Genomic DNA, 14214 nt, shown 5'->3' with positions numbered 1-14214 from the left:
GCACCAATAATTTGTAAGAATGAGGCAGTAGTTTGGGATTAGACTGATTCATCTGGTTTATAATCATGTTTATAATCTTCATCTTGTGCCAAGAAATGAATGGCTTTTTCTGCTCTGGCCAGGGAGTCATGTTTGATGGGACAAAATAACAGCTTGTCTGTCTCTGCAAGTCTTCTACAGGTAGAGGTTATTGACAGTTTCTATTTTATTGCTGTTTGTAGGCCACCCCCAGAAACACCAAATAGTAGCTCGTGCTACTTGTTTGCAATAGTCTGAGGCTCCTACTTAGGAATTGCTTGTCTTGAAACCATGTTATAATGGCCTTTCCATTGTGAGCCAGCACTAATTTAAAGCAGTGCCTACAGGCAGTAAATTGGGTATTTGTAAGTTGTTGCAAGTTCTAATGATTGGCTTCATCTTTTATGCTTGTATATTATTGTCTTGATGCCTGATGTTTCAGCTTCCAGGCATGCCTCGAAAACTGGCCTGCTGCCTAAAGTTATCTTTGGCCATCAGTCCCCAGCCAGAAAATGTGGCAAAGGCTGTCAGAGGTTAAATAAATCACTGCAATTTTGTAAGCTAGAGCCCATTCTCAATAATATAAACAGTGAGCACTTCTCTCAGGGAAAATAATGCAGGATGAGCAGTCACAGAAATAACTGTGGAGAAAGAATTGTGGATAAGTCTTTAAATGTGGTGTTCAGAGCAGAACAAACTCTATTTGTTTACCTAAAGGTGTTTTCTTAGGATCACAGGATCGCTAGATTGGAAAAGACGTTTGAGATCATCGAGTCCAACTGTACCTGTCCACTACTAAATTATATCCCTAAGTAGTTCATCTACCCATTTTTTAAATACTTCCAGGGATGGTGACTTAACCATCTCCCTGGGCAGTTTAAACTGGTCAGACACTGATCCACATACACACATTCTATTAAAACACTGAAGAATATTTCTAATGCTCCCTCTCTTCTCCCCTGCCCCAGTCCCTTATAAAAACTGTTTCTCTCACTATGGTCTTCTGGGAGCTTACTCTGATCTGATTCACTGTGACACTAGCTGGAGTTCTGATGTGCCAATTTCTGTAAATTCTTACACAAACCAAAAAGGAGAAATGTATTTTTTTCTCATTTGTAATTTTTCTACTTATATTTCTGTTTATTGGTGTTCCTGAAATTATAATACATGTGGATCCATAATTTAAATGGTATAGAACAAATCAGACTTCAAGATAATTGAAAGCAGATCATTTAGTTTTAACCTAATTACACTGTAATTTTTTTTTCAATTTAAGTTTTATTAAGATAATTGGAAGCACAGCATTCTTGCAGGGTGTTCTGTAGAAAGAGTTCTTGGTTTGTAAAACGGGTACTATAAATAAACCCTTATTGGAAGTCACCATTCTTGGTTGCTGCATGTACTAGTGCCTTTTTTTTTTCCCTTTCTTTTCCTCCCTTTCCTCCAGAATAGATGCATTGTAGATTAAGAAAAAAACTAAATTTGCCAGATATGGATAGCCATAGAATATCTCCTTCGTTTCTTTCCATGGTTTATGTGCTTTGCTATGATGGCTGTGCAGTCATCTGCTCCACCTGTTGCGTGTCTCTTTTCAGCCTGTGTGCTTACTCTGCACAAAGGTTTCTTGTTGTTGTTAGTTTTTTGTTAGTTAGTTCAGCTGCTTTTGCTGTGCTCGAAGATTTCCTTAGGGTTCTATTGGTTTGATGTGGCTTTGGTCTCTTCTTTTTTTTTTCAGTAGAAATAAAAACATAATAATATGGCAACAAAGGTCTAAAATATGGAGTAGCTTCTGTATGAGTTATCAAATTGTAGTAGTTTCAAGAGAAACATATAGATGGCCTTATTTGTTTTTATCCAGTGTATAGCTAAACTTCAGAGTTTTTGAATTTTTGCCCTGTACAACTTCATGACTCAAGATTCAAAAGGCAGTTAGAGGAATTCTTTATTTGATTATCACGAATGGCATTTTCTTCTGTGGGAAAAATATACTACATAGCTACTACATAGCCAGGCTGAGCATTGGCCTGAGCACTGGCCTTTTGTGGGAACACCAACAGCAAAGTATCGTGATCATGCCACTTACCTATTGGCCATTGTCAGAGGATGGGATGCTGATTCAGGTGGTCTGGTCCAGGATGGCGATTTTTACGTTGTTTCTTCGTGCTAAGCTGGAATCAGTGACGGGCTGTCTGGTTAAGAAGGCTGGCAATTACAACACTTCTTAGCTACGTAATATTAACTGTTGGTCCCCTCCATGTCAAGAAACCAAGCAATAGTCCGCAAACATTTCTTTTAATCAAACTAGCAGTCGCATTATTTCCTATGGTCCTGGCAGAAGTATTTCACTTTGCTGTCCCTTACTCCCCTGCCCCTTGCCAACACTGAGCTTAAGAGACAAGAGGAAACAAATAGCTAGCACTGTGTATCGGTGGTGAGTGGTTGTTCTGTTATAGTTAGGTAAGAAGCAGCAAGGACACCTCTGTTTGTTAAAACTTCCTTCAGTTCTCTGCCTCTGTCTTCTACGATCTTTAAGGCAGGTACAACCCTGAAAAGGTGCTGCTTGCAAACAACCATTTTGCAGAGCTAGAAAACAAAGGTGGAAAGGGATCTGTCTATAAGGATGGAAAATGCAAACTACAGGTCCCACACCCCTGCACAGCGACAATATCACACCCTGGCTGGGAATTAAGGCAGATTTCTGTGGTGGTTTCTCAAGGTAAGGAGTTGCTGTGTTTTTCTCACAAGAAGCGTAGTTAAGACTCCAGCAATGCTTATGAGGTTGTAAAGGGTGTATAGTATTAACTATGAATCCAGGGCTAGGAACATAAATGGACATTTAAAACTGTCTGAGGACTGAGATAAAAATTGAAACAACAGCTTACACAGCCATCATAGTGGAATGCACTGCTCGCATTCATGTTGTCACACACGGGTGTGCAGTTGGAAACACAGCCAGAGCATTTCCATGGGCCCCTTCTGGCTCAGAGCACAACCTACAATTGCCTGTTTGTTTCACTCCATTCTCCTGGCTCCTGCAAACCAACTGCTGACAGGCTCTCCTACTCTGTGCTGGGAGACATTAGATGAGTTGTTTTTAAGTAAGTAGCTTTCTGGTTCTGTGTAGTCTGTTTATTTGACTTAAGGCACACTGCTGAAGTGACAGCATTGTAGCGTGGGTACTCCAAATAGGGATTGGGATTTTAGTACAACTTTCAAAAGCTTCCCTTCCCCTTATATACCAATTCCCAACATTTGCAGCCAAGCAACCTGTTCCGTCTCTTCTTCCACATAGTAACTTCTGCACAGGTGGTTACTGAAACCATACTGTGATGGCCCTTACACTGAAAGCTTCTCATATGATATATCTGTGCTGTGACAGTTAAACCTATGTGAAGGCATTGCAGCTTACTAGCAATTCTGTTTCACAGAATCATAGAATGCTTCAAGTTGGAAGGGACCTTAAAGATCCAATTCCAATCCCCCTGCCATGCACAGGGACATCCCGCTAGACCAAGCTGCCCAAGGCCCCGTCAAACCTGGTCTTGAACACCTTCAGGGATGGGCATCCACAACTTCCTTGGGCAACCTGTTCCAGTGCCTCACCACTCTCATAGTGAAGAAATTCCTCCTTACATCTAGTCTAAATCTGCCCCTCTCCAATTTATACCCATTGCCCCTAGTCCTATCACTATAAGCCCTTGTAAAAAGTCCTTTCCCTGCTTTCCTGTAGTCCCTGTCAGGTACTGGAAAGTCACTATAAGATGTCCTTGGAGCCTTCTCTTCTCCAGGCTGAAAAATCTCAACTCTCTCAGCCTGTCCTTGTATGGGAGGCGCTCCAGCCCTCTGATCATTTTTGTAGCATCCTCTGGACTAGGCTGGTCACACAAGACTTGCCCTTGGTGTTTATGGACCTGAGGCTACATAGAGAGAATGTGTGTGTACTATACGTATTGTATGTAGTAAGTATCTAGAGAGAGTACAAATATAGTACATTGGGATTTTTGTATATGCATATACATGTATACTATACACATACCACACAGTTAAGTATTGTACTACTGTGTATATAGTATATACTACTATATCTAGTACTAGATGTGTACGGTATTAAGAGGATATATATATATAACCTAATATACTATAATTGTACTGTATTTACCATGAGCAACTACTTAACTATTCTCCCAGTCCGTATTTTGTCTTGTTGTGGACAAACGTTTGTGGGTAGTTATGTAAATAAGAACAATTCTTTAATAAAAGCAGGTTGAGTCCAGATTTTTTACGTGCTATGAAAGATCTAGCAGCATCTTCTTGTTCTAGTCCTAGAAGCTTCATGGCTGCGACTACAAACACTGGTGTAGCAGGCATCTTCCTAACTCTCACCTTCAGGCCTTGTTGCATCAAAAAGCCTTTCCTTTTAGCAAAGGTGACCAAAGCATCCCATGAGGGTTAACATCTTAAAAATGGAGATAATCCACAGGTTTTCTCCATTTTGTTTCCTCCTGCCTCTTTTTTACTTTTCTAGGGTCTTTTGGTCAGTTGAAGCTCTACTCTGCAATCACACAATTGGCTGTCAGTATCAAACTTACACTGCTATGTACAGAGAGGTATGTGAAGTTCTTGGCTAGTATTAGGGGATGCACCCATCTTACCAGTGACAGAAACACCCGCCTGGCAGGGGAGCTTTCGGAAGCCTGCCTGCATTCAAGGCACCTGGGGTAGCACAAGGGAAGTGTGGAGGGAGAAGGCAGCTCTGTCCTGCGGGAGCTGACACTTGGTGCTTTGCCAGACTCCATACCTGACTCTTACCAAGGCTTGAAACTGCAGCAAGCAGCAGAGAGCCTGTGAGCATGAGATTGTGTGTTATCTCCTGCAGCTGCTTTATCTGCCTCTTCGCACAGGGGAGGGCATTGAGTTACAGCAATATTGAGAATTAAACAGTTTGTTAAAGCTTGTAACTTTCAGCTTGCTCTTCTAGTGAACTTACTTACCTGTGGCTACTTCAGTTCATTATTGTAAGAAGTCACTACTACCAAAACAATGTGTAATTTAAAAAAATTTATTTCACACTTCTATACAAATATCCACAGGTAATTTCTAATTACAGAATGATGTAGCATTGCTAGCTGGTATAAGAAAAAAGTTTTGAGATAAGAAGTATGCCAGTGATTTGACTTATTTTTCACGAACTTTCAGTTTAACACTGCTAAGACATTCATGTTCTTAGGCGATGGCCACAATCTGGTTTTAAATTCAAGGCTATTTGTCAAGCTTCTTAGCCCCTGATTAGCCTGGCTTCTGATGCTGCTGAGCTTTTCAGCAAGTAAGTTAGAATTTTAGAAACTCAAAACCTAGGTAACCGCTAAATACATGTGGAAGGGTGCACAAAATCAGGGTCACAACATACTGAGATTATTTAGTGGGACGAAGATGGGACTAATTAATTAATGCATTTTCTAAAATGATAACTTTTTTGATGACCACACCTTCCAAGAAGCTACGTTCAAAGTTAGTAGTAAAAATAAGACACTTGACAACTGCCCTCCTAGCAGGTTTTTACCCTATGAAGGGCAAAAAGTACCAAGAGGTTTTTGCATAGTTAGATTGCTAGCAGTCACCACACATACTTTTTGCGTAGAATTTTGTTTCACATGGATTAAACAATTGTGAACTAAATCTTTATTCTTAAATAGTACCAACGCTTTAGAACATGGGTAAAAATGTAAACTCCCTAAATAGTTTTATCAGTTATGTTACAATAACTAGATTACTGATAAACATAACATCGTGGTTCTACTTTTAGCAACATTCAGGTATTCAAGAGGATTCAGTAGTCTCAACATGGATCAGCTCAGATCCCTGTAGTTAAGGTACATTAGGCATTTATAGCCTCCTTCAAGTGCTACGTAACAGCTGCAGTAGTCAATGCCTTTTGCCAAACAGGAAGTCCTTATGATGCTGGAAAGTTGTTTCCAGAGAACCTCTCTCTTTGCACCAAGTATAAAACTGTATCTAAAAATGCTACTTCTGCTTGGTGTCCAAATCCTTAAATAGTCTGAAGTAATATACAAATCATGTTACAAGACCTGATAATTACTATTACATAAAGTTAAAATTATCAGGAAAACTCATACACATCAGAATAAATATTTACATTTTTAGAAAGCATTGGCACCTTCAGTGATTTATTAAAATGCAGTGAAATCCTCAGGTCTCATAATCTGAAGTTCAAAACCACAGTGGATTTGAAGGTTCAGTTAAGTCTTTGGCCTAATAGTTAGTCAAAGACAATGATTTGTAACAAAAATAAATACAAAGATGACTAAAATCTATATACAAAAAGTACATCTAATAGTCAAGACTCTCTTAAAAAAAACCTGTGTATATTTGTTGTGAGCAAGAATCACACAATCTGTTCTTAAGAAAAAAAAATTGAGCAACATGACCCATTGCACATGCAATTTAAGATGATGCTTTTTGTTAAGCCCTAACTACTGCAGCAGGCAAAGTTTATGACTAAAGTAGATTTGCAGGTTTTCAGATTATACTTGAACAAAGTGTGTTAAGGTCACTGTGTGTTTATAATGGACTGTGCATTGAGGGAACGATGGACAGCCTGTCTTGAGCTTAACCACGCGTTCCTTGCATACCTAGGAAGAAAGTTAGGATCACAGGAAAAGGTCTGTCATAGTGGTTTTGCAGAAAGGACTCCAAATCATTCCAGTTAGATTTGAAGGGAAAAAGAGGCAGTCTGGAAATTAAATAATGCAGATTTAAAGTCTGTTGAAGCAATTTTAACTGTGCAAAAAAAAGCTTTGATATAAGTAGTAATATTTACAATCAAATTGTGAACGTCCATAGTATTCATAGGTCTGACTCCATCAGTATTCCATTAATGAAAACATTAACCTCTACCTGAACTTTGCAGATGAACGTTTCCCTAAGAATAACTTTCATTTTCATTCCATTTTGTGAACCATTGTTTTGTCTCAAGGTCTTTGCATTTTCCATCTTTGATCTGTCGCTCTTCTTTTCTAATTCTTACAGCGTGATATCGGGGGACACTGTCTTCGTACCTAGAACGCTGGAAGAACCCGCACTGGGGCAGAAAAGAAAAAAGAACAAGTTTTGCTTAAGTTGCTGCCAAAGTACTAGAATCACAGAGGCAGGAAATTCTTCTTTGCATACATATACAGGTGAGAAAACTGAAAACAAAAAGGCGCAGGCCAAAAATGTAGCATACGTAGCTGTAAAAATGTGAGCCAGCAGGTCTACATTAGTTGTTCCATTAGCAGTTGAAGGCAAATGGCACAGTCTGACAATACAGTACTCTAATACCTCAGAAATATTCCCTACGCTAACTTTCTAAATTTATTTTACAAGTCTTAAGTCCTTCTTTATAAAACTATTCATTCATATAATGCGAGAATTCAATGCTACACAAAGTAGTAGGTACAGTTCAGGAAAGCTTGCTTCTCCTGAATCCAGGGTAGGACTCTACTTCAGTATCTTTCTATATAGCAACACAATTTACCTTTAAAAACCTACAGAAAGATTTCCAGGGCCTTCAGGAGAAGTTACATTTGAGGCCTTGTTTTTCAAAGCACCATCTCTGCTACAGTCGCCTGAACTAACTACACATTGACAGTATTAGAACATGAATTTTGTCCCTTTTATCCTATGGCAAACTGAGGACAACTTGAAAATTCTGTAATATGCCATGACATAAATCTCCCCAAATCAGATCTAGTACAGCTTATTTGTGCCCTGCCATTTTTTTATTCAAAGCCACTGTAAGAACTGATTTTAAATGTTGAAAAATGGACTGAATTTAATTTTCAAAACAAAATGGAGTTAGGGACAGTGTTAGAAAAATTGTGATCTGTAGACACAACTTCACTGATGTCAAGATTAAGGTTAAAAGATGTGCCATTCAGTTGTCACTAGATACTGCTGGGGAAAAAAAAAAAAAGATTTAAAGTGACAAGGTTCTGTTCATAGTATTTGGGTTGGTGGGGTTTTTGTTTTGGTCCGTTTCTTTTTCAAAAAAATTAGAACTTACATGGAATTGAATTTTAAAAAGAAAAATACACCCAGGCATAGACCAAATCTTTAGCCTCTGAGTTAACATTTCATTAAACACTGTTTTGGCATATTATAGTCAATAATTCCTCCCAACTCCTTGATCCCAAGCATCACTTATTAATATCGTGTACATGCATGTAACATCTAGAGTTAAATAAAGGTTGCTAGAAGCATAAGTCATCATGCATCTAGTGGCTTCAGCAGAGGTGTTTCTAGAAAAGTATACCTTAAAACTGAACAAAAACAGACGTTTCTCCAGCAAGTAAATTCTCATTATGAAAACGCCTTTCATTACAAGCAACACTTTATCTTTTAGCATGCACTAAAGATTAGTAAAGCAAGTTTATCCATTGTCCACACAGTCTTAGCTTTCAATATTAACTTTGCAACACTGAATACCATCTCTCAAGCTTAGAAACTTACTTGTACACTTAAAACATAAATTTAAAAACAAAAACTAATTACAATTGCAACAGATCAAGATGTTTTCTAAAGAAATAAACAAAAAGCTTTTTACACTAAGTTAAGCACCAGTGTTTGTTCACGTGCACCAAAAGCTGAAAATTTATCAACAGAATGAGCAAGCAAGTACGATAGTCCGAAACCCAGAAGTTAAAAGAACGTAAGCAGTAAATGCTTCACAGTTAGCCACCGCAACCACAGCATGTGCCACAGCTAAAAGTTAAAAAACATCATCAATTACCAATTACAGAAGTAGATCACTACTATGCATCAGAAGTAAGCCTCTCTTTATCAGATGGCTGAGCATGGATCTCAGCCTTGTGATATGTGGCATCGTAATGATCTTTCTTATTTCTCTTGAAGAAACCACACTACAAAGAAGCAAGGTATTTAGTCAATTTTTGTGGACTGGAAGAAGTCAAACCTATTAAAACTGACTTAAAATTAACTCTGAATGATCTTCCCATTATCCCTTCATGGGCCTTAAAAAAAAAACAAACAACAAACCAACAAAACAAGAACTCAATTGTTTCTAGACCTGAGAACTGCTTGGCCTAATTAAGAGAATAGCCTAAAGGTAGTGAATATTACTTCAGAGACATTCTAACAAATTTGCAATGTGTCCAGCTTGGGTTGGGTTTTTTGAGTTTTTTATTTTTTAGAAAAACCTATTATAAAAGTACGTCTATAGCAACTAAAGCTGACAGTGAAGAGCAGGAAGAAGTCTATACAGAAACCTGTTTGTCAACTAATGCACTGAATAGACAAAAAACACAGGGTAGAATAAACACAAGTACCACTTTGACCTGGATAACACAAGCATTCTTCTTAAACTAATCCAGTAACTGTCTTTAAAGTACTATGTTTGTCCTTCAAAAGATGGCATCGTGTCATCAAAAGAAACCTTTTACACTGTGTCTGCATGTTTTGAAAATGTATTTTCCTGTGCAGTAAGTAAAACACTAGTAGTTATAATCTAACAGTCCACCCAAGGTATTAACGCCTCAGGAAGATTTGCAGCAGGGGCTGGGCATTTATTAGAAAATAGGGAAGTTGGAACTATCCCATGAGAAATAACCTGCAGCAAACAGTAGCTCCTCAAAGCCAGCTGCTGCAGCTTCTCCAGAAGAAAGTAAGTAACAGATAGGATATTCTTCTTCCCTCTTCTTTCTTAACCTTCTGCTATTCCATAACAGCAAATACTAACAGCCTATGCCTGTAAACACCAAGAATAAAAGGACTGTCCTATTACACTTGGAATTACAATTAGTTGTAAAAATACTGAAGGTAGTTGGACAAATAGGTACCCAATATTTTCTTTTGCCAATTGTTAAACTTCTGTTATACTTTTTTACTCCTTTAGTGTTTCTAAGATAAAAAGCCAATGCTACAGGAACTCACCACCACACTTGGCTATGTATTATTTCTGTACCTTTTGGTTATTTTAATTTATTATTGGTTGAAAGTTATTTCTAATGTTAGGAGAACAAAGACCTGCTAAAACATTTGTAGCTAGTTCACTTGAAGTGAAGAAGCCCATAGCTGTATCCGTCCCTATCAAAGTTAACTACAGTCTCTGAACATTTGTCTCAAGTTTTCTCCAAGGCTCAAAATACTGCCTTTTTCATCACAAGTCTTCCCCTGAGAAACATTTTCATTCCAAATGTTTCAAAACTGAGAAACTGCTTAAAAGTTATGTATGATTTGGTCAGTTTTTGCTCCAAGTCCCAAATACAAACTAAATTACTTAATCCCTTGCATAATTAGTTTGCTGTCTTGTCAGTTGTAGACTAGAAGATGTAAAATAGCCAGATGAATAAAAACTCACCTTCCATAGTAAAAATACCAACAGTGCAAGCATCAGTATTCCAGCAAAAATAGCTACTGAGATGATCCACCAAGGTATTCCTGTATAAAGTGCTACTGGCTTTGCAGGAAACACAGTAACACGCACCTGAAGGAGAGAAAATACGTAAAGATGGAAAGAACATTTCACAAGCATTCATGTTAATATAAAGCTGCAATATATAGTGCCTTATCTCTTCTAAGATGTCTTCTCACCTAAAAAATGCTTTTGGAGAAAAAGTTCCTACTGGTATTGTTTCAATAAAATAGTGAATTTTTCCAACGTGATTAAAAGGTACAAATGATCGATAATTCAGTTATCAGTAATAAAGAGCTAAACTTTCAGCTACTTCTGTTTTAAAATGTTTTAGGCTTTTTCCAGTCTTTGAGGTAAGCTGGAAACATCACAACCATGACATATGGTTGGCATTGAATGTTGAACCTACCTGAGCAACTTCATTTGTGAGTTTAACATTCTTGGCTGCAGCAGGAACACTGATTGAAGCCCTAACGAGAATGTCCAGGTAGTTCATTTTGGAGTATTCCTGTTCCAAAATAAAATATGGACATTAAACACAGAAGAAGAAAGAACTCTGACCTTTCAAAAATGGCAGGTAAGAGGACTTACTTCTAAGAAGGTACTGTTCCACAGTCTGGAACGCAGCACAATAGATGCCTTGCTGTCTAAACCTTTCAAGGGACATTTTATGTCCACACAGCGTGCATTCACCTTGCAGTCCTGCAATTATAAATTTCTACATGTAATTAAAAATAAATCCTCACCAACTGTTTAAACCTTCCCACCCTCCCCACCAAGATTAAAATTGGATTACATGCATCGTATTTATGTGCAAGAACCAGAATATGTTTGTACTGGCAGCAACTAGATGATACAATGAAGATGCTATCACTTGTTCATTTTAATGTAGAAAATGCAGAAAAAGTCTGTCCTATTTCCCTGTCATGAGTAGATAACCTAAATGGGTCAAATTTTAAAGGCATCAATACTTGGATTTAAGACAAGAACAAAGCAAATGGTACCTTCTTTCTGCCTGCCAAACTCAGAAAAGCCCTCTTACAAGTGCAGAGGGAGGTAATCTGATGAGACTATAGTTGGTGCAAGACACTTACCAAGGTCTTGTATTTTCTTTCTGAGAATAAAGAAAATGTCTTGCTGTCTGTAGTCTGCTTCTCTGCAACCTCACGTTTCCTTCTTGAGTTATGGGATTCCTAGAAAACAAAACAAACAGCAAAAGATTTAGTAGCCTACAGTAGTTTATCATAAATGTCTCTTAATTCTGACCCCATACAAGCAGAGAAACAAGTTCAGTGAGTGTTTTCTTGTTCCAAGATTAGCATAAGTGACATCATTATGTAGCCGTACTTATCTACATTTATTCCTAATAGGAGAGTCGGATCAATGATTATGAATTTGGGATATCTAATGAAAAGTCAGCTGACTACTTTCTTTAATAGATCAAGGAGGTTTTATATTTATAAAGTTTTCAACACTATTGCCATTTTTCTTCTATGTAAAGGGTATTAATATGCTAAAAGAATAAGATTGCGCTACAGTCAGTAGATGCATCTGACAAGAATGGGTTTACATGCATGCAGTTTTAATGGTGAAAATTAAAACCCCTCCCAAATGACCTTAAGATTATATAAAAAAATATTATGAAAATGAAGGTTTGGGGTTTTTGGAAAAATTCTTGCTAGACAGGCACAATGAAGGGCTACGAGACTCTTGCCTGAGAAATTCTTTTTATCATTGGTTGTAAATAAGTAAATTATAATAAGTGCAAGCCTTTTCTCTTCAAAAAATTATATGGAATTCTCCCAGGCTGGGGAGACATCTACCGTTGTTTATTGTTTCCTGTGCAAGAACTCAATCAGGTATCAATAATGCTGATGAAACATGTTAAAGTAAACAGCAATTTCAACCTATGAGAGCATATGACAACAGTGCTCATTGCAAAAACGGTCACTACAACTTGGCATCTCTCTTACAGCATATTATATTTATTAGCCGTTATGAAGTCTCCTAATAAGCATAACCCTTCGTACATTGTTCATGTACTGTGCTTGTGAGTGACTTAAGAAAAAAAAAAAAGAACCTCGTGGAGGCAAGCTCTTATGCCCTGCTATCATAAGCTACAGTGCTTTCATGCTGTACTAATTCGTGAACAGAAAACAGTAACATACCGCAACATGCAAACTATTGATTTCATTCTCGGGTTGACAGGAGACTTTTTCCAAGCCTTTGGAATCTATTTTCATCAAATAAAGCAGCCATTTGCCATTACTAATTTCTTTTGGCCACTGGATGTCCAGGGAAGCGGTACCGAATGTTTTCAGCGGTCTGCCCAAGTTAGTTATCTGTTAAAACAAACCAACATTCTTCAAACTGTGAAATTCTTTTAAAGGAGATGTTCTTCTAGATCAAAATTTTATCAACTTGAGCCAGAAAGACAAAGCATATATTGGAACTAGCACACATGGATAACAAGTAAATACAGAGTTTAAACATATAAAGATTAAAATTCCCTAACATGAACTTTAAGCTGTTGATTTTTAGAAATCTGTCTTCATGTGAAACAAAACCAACTCCAATTTAGAGTTAACCAATCATTCAGTTACATAACTCAGGCGATCTGCCAGTTTATGAGGAACTCTGACACAGAAAGATAACCGGCCCTTACTCTCGTAAGTCTGGAAGTTTTTTTCCCAACCTATTTTTTGCTTTCTTAAGTGTTACCGTCCATGATAGTAAGCTCCAAAACAGACATTCTTACTACTTCTACTTTAATACAGGTACAGAAGAAAGTAAGAGACTAACATGAGATGGACTTCAATCCTGACAAACTACTATGTACAAAGACAGCAGGGCTTGCATTGAAGATGTAGAAAAAGCAACGCTCTTGCTGATAAATAGAGATTTTACAGAACCAAAGTCATCTCTCTTTAAGCCTTCTCCCTGATTTATTAATTAGGCAGAGGACCAAAAAAGACCTGCACATTCCAAGTGGCTCCAGCAGCGTCGTCTTGTGCCTGCTCAGTCGTGCACCCAGTAAGTAGACACACTTGCTGCCTGTGTATATCAGCTAACACCTGGGCAAGCCACGAGGTTCTGGGTTTACGTTCTGTTCCCTACCTGTATCGAGTTTTATGCTGTACCACTGAATGTGCATGAACTGCTCTGAGAAAAGCGTACAGCCAGCCTCAGGCCACTTCCTCAGAGTATGACTGTAAAACATCAAGGCTTAAAGAAGCTCTAGACTGCAGTCAGACTGCACGTTCTGCTCAGGAAATCACCATTTTGGGACAAGAAAAGCCAATTTTAAATCCAGCAACTTTTCCAAGTATTCATATCGATAAATAGAGAAGCTGTTCGTTTGATAAAAAGCAGCTGTTGGCATTTATATAAACTACTCACTCTGAATTCATACTCTATGAGGTTTCCAATATGATCTTCAGATTTCATAGCACTCTCCCCAACAATGTTACCTCCAAAATACACCTGAGAAGGCTTAGCAACTCTGTTCAGGTAGGGGTAGGGAAGGAAAAAATTCAGAATTTAATCAAGTCTGCAGCAAAACTGTCATCCCCAGCCCCTCTCCCATTTGTTGTGCTATCAACACTTACCCAGAGAGTGATAAAAGCAATTCTAGAACCACTTTAGCACTAGCTGTAACTGGAGTCGAATTAACTTGTGTACTTGTTCTACAATGAAAAAGAAGTAATGGTTGTGTATTTCACAAATTTAGCAGTTTTTACATTACTGTTAAATTGCTTTTGTGAATT

General features: G+C 37.9%; 1 protein-coding gene across 3 annotated transcripts in view; it reads right to left on the bottom strand.

Annotated features, from left to right (window-relative positions):
* Window positions 1–5061: 5061 nt before the first annotated feature.
* ITGA6 (integrin subunit alpha 6) overlaps window positions 5062–14214 on the bottom strand; it is a 43919-nt gene continuing 34766 nt past the window's right edge. For 2 of the 3 annotated variants that reach the window (XM_054069903.1, XM_054069901.1), the window contains 8 exons: window positions 14056–14133; window positions 13847–13949; window positions 12616–12789; window positions 11542–11640; window positions 11039–11149; window positions 10857–10955; window positions 10394–10519; window positions 5062–7117 (listed from right to left, as the gene is read on the bottom strand). In XM_054069903.1, the coding sequence (XP_053925878.1) occupies window positions 6959–7117; window positions 10394–10519; window positions 10857–10955; window positions 11039–11149; window positions 11542–11640; window positions 12616–12789; window positions 13847–13949; window positions 14056–14133 (949 nt within the window). In that variant the 3' untranslated portion in view covers window positions 5062–6958. Of the gene's footprint in view, window positions 7118–8806; window positions 8937–10393; window positions 10520–10856; window positions 10956–11038; window positions 11150–11541; window positions 11641–12615; window positions 12790–13846; window positions 13950–14055; window positions 14134–14214 lie in introns of all 3 variants that reach the window. The other variant, XM_054069902.1, reaches the window with a different exon arrangement.

This window comes from Cuculus canorus, chromosome 6 (assembly GCF_017976375.1).
Source record: "Cuculus canorus isolate bCucCan1 chromosome 6, bCucCan1.pri, whole genome shotgun sequence".
NCBI classification, from domain to species: Eukaryota; Metazoa; Chordata; class Aves; order Cuculiformes; family Cuculidae; genus Cuculus; species Cuculus canorus.
This window is presented reverse-complemented; position numbering and strand designations above follow the sequence as displayed.